This window comes from Ceratotherium simum, chromosome 1 (genome assembly GCF_057802395.1).
Source record: "Ceratotherium simum simum isolate JZ-2026a chromosome 1, ASM5780239v1, whole genome shotgun sequence".
Taxonomy (NCBI): domain Eukaryota; kingdom Metazoa; phylum Chordata; class Mammalia; order Perissodactyla; family Rhinocerotidae; genus Ceratotherium; species Ceratotherium simum.
In genome coordinates this window covers 21,812,046-21,826,244 of record NC_141900.1, presented here as the reverse complement: position 1 = coordinate 21,826,244, position 14,199 = coordinate 21,812,046, and the positions used below count along the sequence as shown (strand labels likewise).

General features: G+C 41.3%; 1 protein-coding gene across 4 annotated transcripts in view; it reads right to left on the bottom strand.

The window, feature by feature from the left end:
• SLC26A5 (solute carrier family 26 member 5) overlaps positions 1 to 14,199 on the bottom strand; it is a 53,672-nt gene that overhangs the window by 18,280 nt on the left and 21,193 nt on the right. For all 4 annotated transcript variants that reach the window (XM_087441696.1, XM_087441818.1, XM_087441877.1 and 1 more), the window contains exons 6-11: positions 12,182 to 12,321; positions 8,309 to 8,419; positions 6,739 to 6,905; positions 6,029 to 6,193; positions 4,095 to 4,247; positions 1,179 to 1,261 (exon numbers count right to left, since the gene is read on the bottom strand). In XM_087441696.1, the coding sequence (XP_087297822.1) occupies positions 1,179 to 1,261; positions 4,095 to 4,247; positions 6,029 to 6,193; positions 6,739 to 6,905; positions 8,309 to 8,419; positions 12,182 to 12,321 (819 nt within the window). The remainder of the gene's footprint in view (positions 1 to 1,178; positions 1,262 to 4,094; positions 4,248 to 6,028; positions 6,194 to 6,738; positions 6,906 to 8,308; positions 8,420 to 12,181; positions 12,322 to 14,199) is intronic.

Sequence of the window (14,199 nt, the reverse complement as noted above, 5' to 3'; positions counted from 1 at the left end):
ACAGATGAAGCATAGAAGTAATATATGATTTGAAACTAGAAAACTCGTTGAAATAATGAGCCACAGAACTTTCAATTAACAGGTCTTGAATGCTTACTGTGTATGCCAGGTGCTACACCAGCTGCTCTACGTGCATTATCTCCTGCAGCTCTCACAACTGCCCTTGAGACAGGTATTAATTACCACGCTTACCCGGCAGGGGAGGAAACTGAGGCTTTGAGAAGATAGTGACTTTCAAGGTCCCACAGCTAGTAAGTGGCAGGCTAGGTTTAGGTCTCTTTGCTTTTAATTGCTATGCTACCCAAGGAGAGATTTTCAAAACCAGTAAGTGCTAAACAATAGAAACAAGACAAAACAAAAAACGATATGCCACTGTTGGTGAGATTGTAAAATGGTGCAACCACTATGGAAAACAGTATGAAGGTTCCTCAAAAATTTAAAAATAGAACTATCATATGATCCAGCAATCCCACTTCTGGGTACATATTCAAAGAACAGAAAGCAGGATCTTGAAGAGAGATTCACACACCACAGCAGCACTATTCACAATAGCTAGGAGGTAGGGGCAACCCACATGTCCACTGATGGATGAATGGATAAACAAAATGTGGTATAGTCATACAGTGAAATTTTATTCAGCTTTAAAAAAGAAGGAAATCCTGTCACATGCTACAACATGGATCAACCTTGAGGATATTATGCTAAATGAAATATGCCAGTTACAGAAAGACAAACCCTGTATGATTCCAGTTATACGAGGTACCTAGAATAGTCAAAGTCATAGAGACAAAAAGCAGAATGGTGGTTGCCAGGGGCTGGGGGGAAGGGAGAATGGAGAGCTATTGTTTAACGGGTATAGAGTTTCAGATTTGCAAGATGAAAAAGTTCTGGAGATCTGTTTCACAATATTGTGAATATACTTAACACTACTAAACTGTACACTTAAAAATGATTAAAATAGTAAATTTTGTATGTGTTTTTTATTACAATAAACCCCCCCCCCACACATGCTAAAAAAACAAAAGCAAAAATAAAACCACCAAACCCTAAGCTATTTGAAATGTAGGGAAAAAAAGAGATTTTTCATTGCAAGAATACTAAAGCAGGATTTCGAAACAATAATAGATCCATTGATTATTCAAGTCACACTGTTACTTAAAATAAAACTATGTTCCTACCCCAGAGGCAGTGTCCCAACGACATCCACGTTGTATGATTCTTGCAAGTTAAACCCAGCCGAAATGCCAGTTCCCATTACCACCTAAAACAGACACAAATCCAAATGTACCTTTAGAGATGAAAATTAAAACACCCAAAAATAAGCTTTAAACAATTTGTTAGCCAAGCCAAATCTATTCTCACTTTTAACTTTCAGTTTTAACACAAAGAATTATAGTTAGCTTCCAGTAATTCTAACTTCTCCTAATGACTCTTCCCCATAAAATTAAAATGGACTCTAGTTTCCTTGTGGCCTGGAATTCTTCTCTCTGTATTTTGTTCTCTTCCATGCTGGCATGTTTGGCTAGCTGACTGCAAACAGAAAGAGGCCATAAAACCTTTTAGGAGTTGCCTCTGCCTTTGGGGCAGGTGAAATGAGTCTGGCAAAGATGGCATGAATAAAGGACACTGAAATGTGTATTGTGAGGGGGCACAATGACAGTGTATCATGATAAAATGTATGTTTGGATCTACAATCCTCCTGCTGACCCTGTTTCCAGGACAGCAGCACCAAGTATGGTCAGAGGCTCCCACCAGCACCCCGGAGTTGTCTTCTCCCACTTCACCTACAGAGTCAGGGTCAGAGGGAAACTGCCCGTCACATGGATGTGACATTGTACAGAAGGCTTCCCAGACTGTCAGAGCATAGATTTAGTTGGTGTGTAAAGTACAACCCTTGGTGAGCTACAGGAAGAGAAAAATAATAGGAGAGATAGCAATTTTCTTCATCCTGAAGAACTATTGCTGTGGAACTTTCTGAGTGGGTTGTCCCAGAGAGAAGGAATTAGGGCTGGCCAGGAAGGGAGCCAGTCCCTCACAGTGGTGGCTGCTGCAGGGAACCAATAATAAGGGACGCCTATTATCAGACACAACAGCCTGAGAGGCCAAGGGCATGGGCGCTTCTGGCCCCTTTGATGAAATGTCCTTTTTTTGTTGGTTGCAATTATGTTTGTCACCCTTAATTGCATTTGTTGTGCATCTCAAACTGGGGGAGTGCCCAGAACATGCAAGTCCACAGGATAAATATGGCTCAAGTTCCTGGAGCATCAACTTTATACAATGGTAAATAGTTCAAATAATTGCTTTCCTATCAACACCAACAGATGTATTATGAAATAGAAGGCAAAAATCAAAAATAGTTTTATGATAAAAAAGAAATTTTATGTGTAAAGGGAGTCACAAAGACCCTGTCCCAAATTTTCCAGTATGGCTTCTCTCCCTTGCTCTGAGGAGTGCTTAGATAAGAAGTTAAAAAAAACACTGGTTCACTGTAACTACAATGCTAGAATTCTGGAGAACCACTGCCCTAGGAAACACGAATGAAACTTTAAAGGGAATTTGGAAAATGGAGAGAACCAGGAACCCAAGCCAGGAAAGGCGATCTTCATCATTTACTTCATAACTAGGGCTTGCCTGTCTCCCTTGCCATACAAAGGAGCTGAGAACTCTTGCTGGGCTGTGAGAGGAAAGAGGAACTCTGTGCCCAGCCCCAGTGAGAGAACAGGTTTTGAAATGGTGAGAGATAGTCCTGTTGGGTGTAGACAAGACCAAAGCATGGAAAAGGATCAAAGGGACTTGCTTCTTATGAGCTATAATACCAGCCAGTTTTTTTGTGGCTGAAACTTTTTGCAAAATTTGGATCAGACATCTATACTTTTTATTTCTTACCCTTGTGGCTCCCAAACTATGCACCAAGGTGCCCCAGGGTGCCCAGGGGAACTCACCAGGACACTGTGGGTTTTAACTTTCAAGGGAAACAGTGACGTCTGTCAGACACGGTGCAAACTTCTAGTTTGAGGTAGTTTACAGTTTCACCATCAGTTCCTACTACATGCTTTTTGATCACACAGTATATCTTTGCAAAGCTGGGCGTTCAGCGGTTGCTGTGATAAAAGGCAGGTGCCATGCAAAAGTCAAAGTGAACAGGAAACGAGGGTATCAGTGTCCACCTGATTCCAAGCTTTGAGGGGTTGTGAAGTGCCCACTAGCCACACACATCCATTAATAAATAACTGTGGGTATTTAAGACCAGAACAAAATGTATTTTATTTCAATTTACATGCATTATTTTTACAAACAGTTCCTAAGTTGTTAGATATAGATGTGTGTTAAGCTGTTTGGACCTAACTACTTAATAAATGGAACTGTTAGGTATTTCCTTTGGCCTAGGAATGCCAGGAACCAAGAAAGTTGGAAACCTTCATCTTTTGCTCTTTTCAAAATGAAAACACTTGAATTTTTTTCAGGTTATTAAAGTGACATATTCATTATAAAACAATTAGAAAATAAAAATTTTGAGAAGGAAAAATATTCCATAATCTCAACACTCAGAGATAATTCATATTAAAGTTTTTATGGGGCTGGCCCCGTGGCTTAGCAGTTAAGTTCGCATGCTCCGCTACTGGCTGCCCGGGTTCGGATCCCGGGCGCGCACCGATGCACCGCTTCTCCGGCCATGCTGAGGCCACGTCCCACATACAGCAACTAGAAGGATGTGCAACTATGACATACAACTATCTACTGGGGCTTTGGGGAGAAAAAGGAGGAGGATTGGCAATAGATGTTAGCTCAGAGCCGGTCTTCCTCAGCAAAAAGAGGAGGATTAGCATGGATGTTAGCTCAGGGGTGATCTTCCTCATAAAAAAAAAAAAAAAACGTTTTTATGGATAGTCTTCACCTATATTTTAAAAATCATCCATGTCTCTGCTTTAATGCTTTTTCTTTTTTGTCAGTGTATTTGTAAAAGTTCCCCTTGACAAATTCTAACCTTCTCTTGGCAGAACTGAAAGAAAAAAGGTCTAACTCCCTATTCCTCCCATCTGCTTCTAAATCCCTCACAGAAATAGCTAGGTGTGTATGGCCGAAAGTTGACTTACCGCAAAGAACTCTAAAGGAATGGGTGCTGGCAATTTCTCTTTAAATCTCTCATTAAACTCCTTGCCACCCAACAGCAAACCAAAAACCATCAGCCCGACGCCTAGGGAACACACGTTGAGGTTTTTAACATTCTGCAACACAGCAACTGTACTCTGTAACACAGTGAACACTGGATGTTTACATCAAGAAATAGCCCCCGAGCAGACAGAGACATTCTAGTGCACGAACTCACACCAGCCATCCATGACTGGACGTTTGTAGACAAAAGTTCTCAGGTTGAAATCTCTCTCTTTTTAGCTTTCACAAATTAGGAGTCATTGTTACCCAGTCATACAACTCTGTAATTGTAATTCTTACCCAACAATCTTATACTATAGTGTTCTTTGATACGCTCAAGTCTCAATGTAGTATTATAAAATTCAGAAAAGTAACCCTTAAGCTGAGTCCTGAGCATTAGAGAAGGATTTGGGGTTGATATCAGGTAGATATCAAAGGCAGACAAATAGAAAAGCTTTCAGGAGCTGAAAAACGGAGAAATCATTGTCAGCAGATGAAAGAGGAATCAGGTGGGCTTTGAAGGCAAGAGAGCGCCGAAGTTTGGAAAGAAGCCCAGGAGAGTTAGAGAAGAAAGTCACTTAGTTCTATTCTAGGGTTGCAGTCTCAGCACCCCAAACACAGTCAGGACCCACCTGGACCCTGGAAAAGTAGGTGACCACTGAGCCCAGGCTACACACCTTTCCTGTCAATGCCTAGAGCATACTCAGGTGCTTGTCTGTTCTAGTTCCTTTGTGACAAGGCATTTAGAGAAATCTCAGAGTAAGAAGCATGTTACCAACTATTATGGGAAAGGAAGAATTTAGTTATTTAGGAAACGGTCCTACAGTTTGATTCCATTCTAATCAATCAAGGACTCGATTTAAATGTCACTTCCTCAAAGTGACTTTCCTAGACCCGTAATCTACATGTCTCCCTATTCAATCTTCATAGCTGCCCGTACCTTTTCTTCATAGCACTTAACACAATTTGTAATTAATTACATATTTATGCAATTAATGGCTTACTATCTGTCTTCCGATTGGACTGTAAGCTCCAAGAGGGCAAGGCCCCGTCTGCTGGCTCACCAGCACAGGATCTGGCACATAAGTACCTACAAAGGCTGTAGTTCTTTCTGTCCAAGAACAGCGTCAGCAGCATCTCAGAAGTTTTGATATGTACTACTTCAACTGTCATTTGGTTTTAATTCATAATTTCCTCTTTATCCATGGATTATTTAGAAGTATGTTTTTTGGTTGCCAAATGTATGGGGTTTTAAACCTATATTTAGTTACTGGTTGCTAATTACATTGCACTGTGTGAAAAAATATTGAAACTTTTAGAATTTGTGATCAGTTTCACATGACCAGCTTCAACATGATCAGTTATGACCATTGTTCCCTATGTGCTTGCAAATAATTTCTATTTTCTCCAAGTTAGGTGCAAAGGACTGTATTTTATTAAACTAGTTAATTGCATTAGTGAAATCTTTTAGACTTATTTTTTGGCCTGCTTGAGTAAACAGTTTTTGAGAGAGTTATGTTCTCCCATATGCCTTTGAATTATTTGTTAGTTCCCAAAGAGAACATAATTTGGTCTTAAGAAAGAGCTGGCTCTTCAGCTAAATAGGGTGAAGGTGTGGTCACCAAATAAAGACCTAACAAAAAAATTCCTTTTGAGGTAGGCAGTATCACATATTAATAAAATGGGACTTGAAGGTTGAATTCCTCTTGTAATGATCTTCTCAGACAATCCTTAGGATAACTGAATCTTTTCTTTTTTACTGAAATTCTTGGAAAAAAGAAAAATGAGCTTTGAAGGTAAAAGATGTACAAAAGAGAAGGGGGCAAAATAAAGAGGGAAAAGCAAGTACCAGGAAGTGAGGAAGTGGCTTACTTACATACACCACGGAAAAGATCCCACTGTACCGCTTTGTCTTAACTCCAAACAGGTATTTTAACATGGAGGTGAAGACGTGCACAGCTGCGGCGGTGGTAAACCCACGGACCAGGGGCTCTGTGAGGTATATGGCCACAAATCCAAACCTACAGACACCTAGGCAAAACTATTTTTTTAAATGACAAAGAAACAAATAAATGACATGATAGATCAGGAAGTTAAAACTAACAGAAAACATACAAAAGTTCTTTCTGGAGCACTTTCTAACACTACAAACTTGCCCTGCAGCAGTTAAGCAGCTACAAATCAATCACTGGTTACAAAGAAAACAGTGGAAGGCTTGGAGTGGCTTGGGTCCCCACAGAGCATGGGCCACAATCGTACTTTCCCTGTCCCGTGGAACTGGGGGCATGTCACTTCCTGTTCCTTCCAAGCAGACAAGAGACGCCCTCTTCCCATTACTAACCCACCCTGCTTCAAGCTCATGTTGCTTTTGGGATTGCTAAATTTCCCAGCTGAAGCTTGTTAGTTCCTAATAAATATCAATTTAAGTAAGACATGCAGTAGGACTGGTGTTCCTGAGTGCTATGAACCCTGGGCTCTGGGGTTTTGCTGGCTGACCCTGCCCACCATGTAGACCAGCCAAGAGTGCTCAATTGATGTTTATTAAGTGAACAAATGAGAGCCCATTTCCCCATCTGTGAGTCTCACCTGAATGATTCCCGAAAGTAAGGTCACAGACATGGCGACTTTCACTCTCAAGGCATCTCTTGCTTCCGTACCATTGGTTGCGTTTACTCCTCCCGGAATGACTATATCATCTGGAACTAATCGAACAGCCACAGCGCCAATCATCAGGCTAATAACAGCAAATGGACCTGAAATAATAAAGCATTCATCAAGGGAACCATTTTCAGTGTATCTGATGTGCTTGTTGCCAGGACTCCAGGAAACACAGGTGAGATCAATAAATCATCATTGACATAAAACTGCACTACTTCCTTAAGCATTCTGCTCCTGGTTCACGTGTAAGCTGTGTGTGTGCAGACCCCATTCTCCAGAAATGACCATGATGATATCTTCCATCCCATATACTCTTCTAGAACATTGACATTTCCCCATTAAGAGGTAGTCTAATTCCTCTTTCCTTGAATCTGGGTGGACTTGTGACATGCTAGTAAACAAAAGAATGCAGCAGAGTGACACTGGGTGACTTCTGAGGCTAGGTAACAAAAGGCGATGTGGCTTCTACCTGAGAGCTGTAATACTTGCTTGTGCTGGAGCCCTGAGCCTGAGCAAGCTCCATTTAGGACCACATGGAGAGAGGGTGGGAGGGAAGAAGAGGTGGATGGAGAGAGAGAGGTTCAGGCTTCCAGAAGCTGCTCCAGCTCAGCTCCTATCTGACTCTCAACTGCTTGAGAGACCCTGAGCCAGAACTGCCAAGATGTGCCTTTCCCAAATCCTGACACAGGAGTTGTAAGCAACAATGAAATGATTGCTGTTTTAAGCTGCTAAATTTGGGGGGTGTTACTCAGCAACGGACATCTGAAACATGATGTGTGTGTTTGCGGGTGGCATCCTCATGCATCACCAACACTATTATGAAATCCATATAAATCTGATCCTAGATACAGAAAAGGAAACCATGTATAATTCAGAGTCTAAAATAGAATGAAAATGCAATACATGCATAGTAATTAGGAACTTGTAGTACCACTAATAAAATAAATAAAAAGAAAAACCAGATGACAAATAAATTGTATTATGAACTGAAGCACTTATTTCACAGATTTCAACAATTTTTTTTTTATGAGGAAGATTAGCCCCGAGCTAACATCTGTTGCCAATCTTCCTTTTTTTGCTAAGGAAGATTGGCCCTGGGCTAACATCCGTGCCCATCTTCCTCTACTTTATATTCGGGATGCCCACCACAGCATGGCTTGATGAGCGGTGCATAGGTCTGTGCCCAGGATCTGAACCTGTGAACCCCAAGCCGCCGAAGCAGAGTGCGAAACTTAACCACTACACAACTGGGCCGGCCCCAATTGCTCTTTTTACATAAGAAAATTGTCTTTTTTCATTATCTCAAGATTATAAGAAAGGTAATTAGTTCTAGAAATCTTGGGGGGGGGTGTATTTTTTTAAAGCACCTATTGGGTTTGCAGTAACAAAAGTTATTATCAAACAGATATTCTAATAACAACCATGCTATTTCTCTGGCACATTGCAAAACTTGGAAATCCAAAAGGAAAGGTACTAAAATATCAATATAAACTTTTACCGATGGATATGTGTCTGGAGGTTCCAAGAAAACAATACATGATAACAGGGTAAAACGAAGAGTACAGGCCAAACACGGGAGGCACGGCTGCCAACATTGCGAAGGCCAAACCTGTGGGATTAACAACCAAACAGAAATGGGGAGTCGTTAGAAAACACAGGATTCTATGTATTTTTCTCTCAACTCGTCATCTCTGATGAACAAGTGAAAACAATCTGAATTTAAGCAGATGTGTCTTAACCTGCCCGCCCTTCCATTTCAATCCTACATGTAACCCTACATCTGTGCTTAGAGGGTCCAGGCTCAGACAGTTTTCCTTGTCATCTCCTCTGTGCCGAGGGTGGATTTTTTTCTGCTTTATTCTATCAAACTAGATAAGGGCAAAAAGTCTTGCCTGGCGCAGTCGTAATCTGCTGTTGATGCTCAAACACAGGCTGTTTCTCCAGTGAGGTCTTTTTGTGGGTTCTTTGGAGATCCCTTTTCAATAAGAACTCCCACTCTACCATTCCCTGGCCAATGTAATGCCCCCTCCCCTTGACCCTTGGATTTCTTCCTTGGTCCCTTATCAGAAAACACAGCTCTTCCGGCCGGCCCCGTGGCTTAGCGGTTAAGTGTGCATGCTCCGCTGCTGGCGGCCCGGGTTCGGATTCCGGGTGCGCACCGACACACCACTTCTCTGGCCATGCTGAGGCCGCGTCCCACATACAGCAACTAGAAGGATGTGCAACTATGACATACAGCTATCTACTGGGGCTTTGGGGGAAAAAAACTAAATAAATAAAATTATCAAAAAAAAAAAAAGAAAACACAGCTCTTCATGTTCTTTCTCCTGGCATATGCTCATCCTTCTTGGGCAGGCACCTTTCATATGAGCCAAGCCTGGTTATCTTCCGGGGCGTTCAGTTGTCCAATGGGAAGGCTTGGCATCTTTACCCCAAGGAACTTTAAAAGCACAGGCCATGCCCACTGGAGGGCTCTCTCTTCATTCTGCTGTCATGGGCAGTTCAGACTCTGCGACTTTTTTCTTTTTTAACGTGTAGATTTTTAATTTTTTTGCAAGATTTAGGCAGCAGTCCCCACAAACTCCAGGGGACCCATGTCCAGTGCTCCAAGTGATTCTCTTGAGACATTCCTTACTTGACTTTAGGAGGAGAGAAATGCATAGGGCTTTCACCTTTCTCTAGAAAATTCTCATTCCAAATCTAGTATCAATATCCTCATCCCGTCACATATCCTGTTGAAGTGAAGCACTAAGGAGACAGTTTGGGTGTCATTCATTCACAGTTTTGCACAGATGGCCTGGCATCTCTCTTCAGAATGTGGAGGCAATAAACATCCTTTGTTCTCAGCTTTGAGGCCTCAGCCAAATATCGTGGACAACTAGAAAATTCACTTAATGCACTGTCATGTTGTGAGGAAAAAAATTTAGCCAAAGAAGAGTTGGGAAAGCATCCCTGTTTCATATGCAATAACATGGTCACTTTAATGTTGTCTTTTCTTAAAAAAAAAAACAAGTTTTATTTCTAGCAAAGAAATGCATGTCCACAGGTCAAAAAGCCAAGCAGTCTAGAAGGCTCTAAGGAGGAGCCAGCACTGTTCCGCCTTACCTCCAGGCTGTATCACCCAGAGGCACTCACTCCAACTCTTTTAACTGTTTTTCTACCATTTATCTCCATTTTTCTGAATCAATGGTTTTCAACTGAGAGGATTTTGCCACCCAGGGGACATTTGGCAATGTCTGGAGACATCTTGATTATCATGACTAGGGGTGGCTACTGGCATCTGGTGGGTAGAAGCCAGGGATGCTGCTAAATGCCCTACAGTGCACAGGACAGCCCCCACAACAAACAACGCACATGGTGTGGGGTTGAGAATGCTTGTTCCAAATAATACACGTGTATTGTTATTTCTTAGTTTATTAGTTTTAGATATAAACTATGGACTCTCTATTATGTCTGTTTTTTAAGCTTCCCCTCAGTTATATCATAGTTGTGTGATTTTTTTTTTCCTTTCTAGAAAGTTTTGAGATCTTCTATCTATCTCTGGTATTTTGATATTTTACCATGGTGTGACTTGTTTAAGTTATTTTTCATTTATCCTGCTGGGTACTCGGTGGTTGCTCTCAGTCTGAAAACTCATGTATTTCAATTCTGGGAATATTCTTTGATAATCTCTTCCTATTTGAACCAGAAATCGAGAGTTATTCTCGACCATCCCTCTTCCTCACCATCCCCATATCCAACTCATAGCCCAGAAACCTTAAAGTAATTTGTGACATGCCCTGCTTCCTCATTCTCCCCCACATCAATCCAACAGCCGGTCTTGCCGATTTTACCTACAAAACAGAGCATGCATCTTTCCAATTCTTTCCATTTTTACAGCCACCACCGCAGTTCAGGATGGAAGCAGACTAATGAGTTAAATAGAAATTTGTGGAATGGCATTTTAGTGAGACCCAATGAGGCGAAATCCTGAGGATTTCTCTGAAGTGTTAGTTCACTGTGGCCTCACCTCAGTCACTTTCTGCCGCGCTGTCAGTTCAACTCGACTGAACGTCAGTTTTGCTTGTTTCCCATTTCAGACACTGAGCCTCTGTCTGCTCCTCCTCCTGGCCTTGCCTCTGCCTTTGAATCTGTCCCTTTCTCTATCCTTGGGGTGTTGGTGCAAAAATCGCTGTGGAAAACTGTCCTAAACCTGGTTTAAGGCTTTTGTTTAATAGCTTCAGTAGATTTGGTAAATCAGTCAGCTGGAAACTAAAAACTCAGCTAATTAATCATTAGGGGAAGTGATTTTTTTTTGACAAATTGGTTATTTGGTAATTAATTTTTGGGAAACTGGAGAAGGGAGTAGATTTTTGGTTAGCTGACCTAGGTTCAAGCCATCATCACCTTTTGCCTACACTGAGTCACTGTCACCTCTAATTGGTCTCCCCACATTCATTCTGGTGCCCCTCCCACCAACCAAATCCATTCCCACACAGCAGTCTCAGTGACTTCTTACAAAGAAAATCCAAGTCAAAGCATGCTGATAGCTCTCATCGCACTTGGAATGAAATCCCAAAGTGGCTAACAAGGCTCTGCAGAACCATCCCCGCCCACCTCGCCGGTCACTGGCCCCTCGCTCCCTACACTCCCAGCACACTGCCTTTCTGTTAATTCTTCAAACACCCAATTCTTTTCCTGCTACGTGCTCTCACACTTGCTATTCCTTCTGCCTGAAATGCATTTCCTCTCATTCTTTACCTGCCTCCCACTCATCCTTCAGGTCTCAGCTCAAATCTCACTTCCTTAAATAGGTTTGTGTGACTTACCTACTTAAATTACATCCTTCAATTATTATCTCATAGTACTCCATATTTTCCTTCACAGTGCTTAACATCATTTATAATTAAAAATTTCTATGTGCTCTTACTTGCTTCATGTCTCTCTCTCTGATTAGATAGTTCCGTGAGGACAGAGAGGGCCAAGCAGATGTTTGATAAACGTGTGTGAACAGATGAATAGTTAATGAGTATTTTCTTAAATTCTCATATCACATATAAAGTCACACAAATGCAGAGGAATTCAGTATATCACGGTCCCTTGTAATTAGAATATGTTCATGGAGTGACTATTAACCTAGCAAGAAATAAGGCAATGCTCAGCCAGTTCCTAAATGTACTGATCTGCAAAATGGTATCTCCAAATTCTACAACTAATATCTCTGGAGACTTTTAAGGGTTAAAAGTTTCTGAAGAATTCCCTTAGACAGGTAAATGTTACTAGAATTATATGATAAAAAACCATGAATTTGGAATCATGAAAAAGGTCAAGCAATTGTTTGAGGGGGTGGTAGCAAAGGAAACAAAAACAGAAAGAAGTATATTCTACTGACCTTGAGGAAGCTGAAGCACCCCCGTGCTTACGCCTGAGACCAGGTCACCCAACACATACTCCTTGAATTTGTATGCTGGCAGCCACTTAGTTATGGGGAAGAACATATAAATGATATTTCGTATTTTCTTAGGAGTACATCTGGAAGGACAAAGAAAGACAGAGATAAAATGAGGAACATTCCTGTAGAATTCACACCAAGGCATTTTCCCTTCCTTATATCCTAGAGCAATAAGGAAATATTCACAATTGGTGCTGAGGATGAGCTTTCCACTCTGCAGAGGTCAGAGACAAGAAGAACTGCTTCTTGCAATTTTTTTAATGGGACCATCTCAATTGGCTCCATAATAACGCTTTACCACTGATCATGAAACATAAGAAAAATTTAGCTTCAAAATAGTTGAGATACTCCATAAGCTATTATTTTAATAGTTGAAATCCTTAACGTACTATCTGTGTTGACGTAAAAGTGAAGTAGGGGAATTATTTACTGATCGAGTTACTTTTTGAATGTGGAATCATTGACCTGCATCTGCCCATTCAGTTTTCCTCTTCCTTATAAAACGAAGTAAATTTATACAGGTAGTATGAGCTTTATAATATGTGTTTAATACTTTAGGGTCTTTGATTAGGCAAATTCAAAACACCATTTGTGACTGGAGTGTAGTAGCTGAGTCTCCGTCTGGTTGTCTTAGTTAGGTGGAACACCAGGCTGACAAAACCAAGGCCTTGCATTTAATCCCTACGTGGTTCAACTAACTTTGATATAGACTATGTTCTGAGCCTCAGCCAGTCCTTTTGCCAGACTACGCCAATAATCAAAGACATCTCTGAGTAAGAGTATGGACAGATGAATCCCATCAGCACTCTGGCAACCTCAAGTCCTCATGGTGATGAGGAAACAATTTATTCCATTCAGAAGATAATGCTTTAGTGCAGCATGCATGGTACTTCATATAGTGTCTTTTTTTTTTTTTTAATTTTATTTATTTTTCCCCCCAAAGACCCAGTAGATAGGTGTACGTCATAGCTGCACATCCTTCTAGTTGCTGTACGTGGGACATGACCTCAGCATGGCCGGAGAAGCGGTGTGTTGGTGAGTGCCCGGGATCCGAACCTGGGCCGCCAGCAGCGGAGCGCGTGCACTTAACCGCTAAGCCACGGGGCCAGCCCTCATATAGTGTCTTTAGTGGTTAAGAGTATCTGGTAATTGGATGAAGGAAGATATTGGAAGAAAAATGCGAGGCAACTGTGGCAAGAGCAATGAATTTGAGTGAAACAAACTAGATTTGATACCATTCTCCTTGTTTAGAAAATTAAGATATTAATAACATTTACATTTATACAGTGCTTGCCATATGCCTTGCACCTTGCATATATTAAGAGGTTTTAACCCCCAGTAACTCTACAATGTAAGTACTATTATTATTCCCATTTTACAGAGCAGGAAATTCAAGTGCACAGCTGACAGGTGGTTAGGACTAGGACTAAAACTCAGACAGTCTGACTCCAGTGTATTAATTTTTAACTTTTCCTGATGATCATACCTAGAGCACAGGGTCACTGTGAAGCGTAAATGAACACAGAGCACAGAGGGTGGCGTCTCAAGGGTTCAGGAGGCAGCAATCAGATGGTTTGTTTCCAAGTTTGGGAGCTATCAAGAGGCACACATGTCAGGCACACAGGTATTAACATTTCCAGGCCTGCGACATGGCTGTGTAAGTGTCTCCAAAATGAAGATTTGTAGGACACTGAAGTCCTGGACAGCTTAGGTTGGGGACTCAGATTCAAGGTGTTGCAAATGTGGTGGGTCAAGGGTGGAAAAACAGACAGGGTGGTTGGAACATTCCTGAGAGACAAAGGGAAGAGGCAGATATTTTGAAGGTGGGTGGAAAATTGGAAAGTGGGTTATTTATATAAACCTTTATGCAGACATAAGGCGTAGTAGGAATTTAATAAATATGGTGAAATACATAACGAACACGTGTTCAATCCAATATCACTGACTGAACCTTAAGG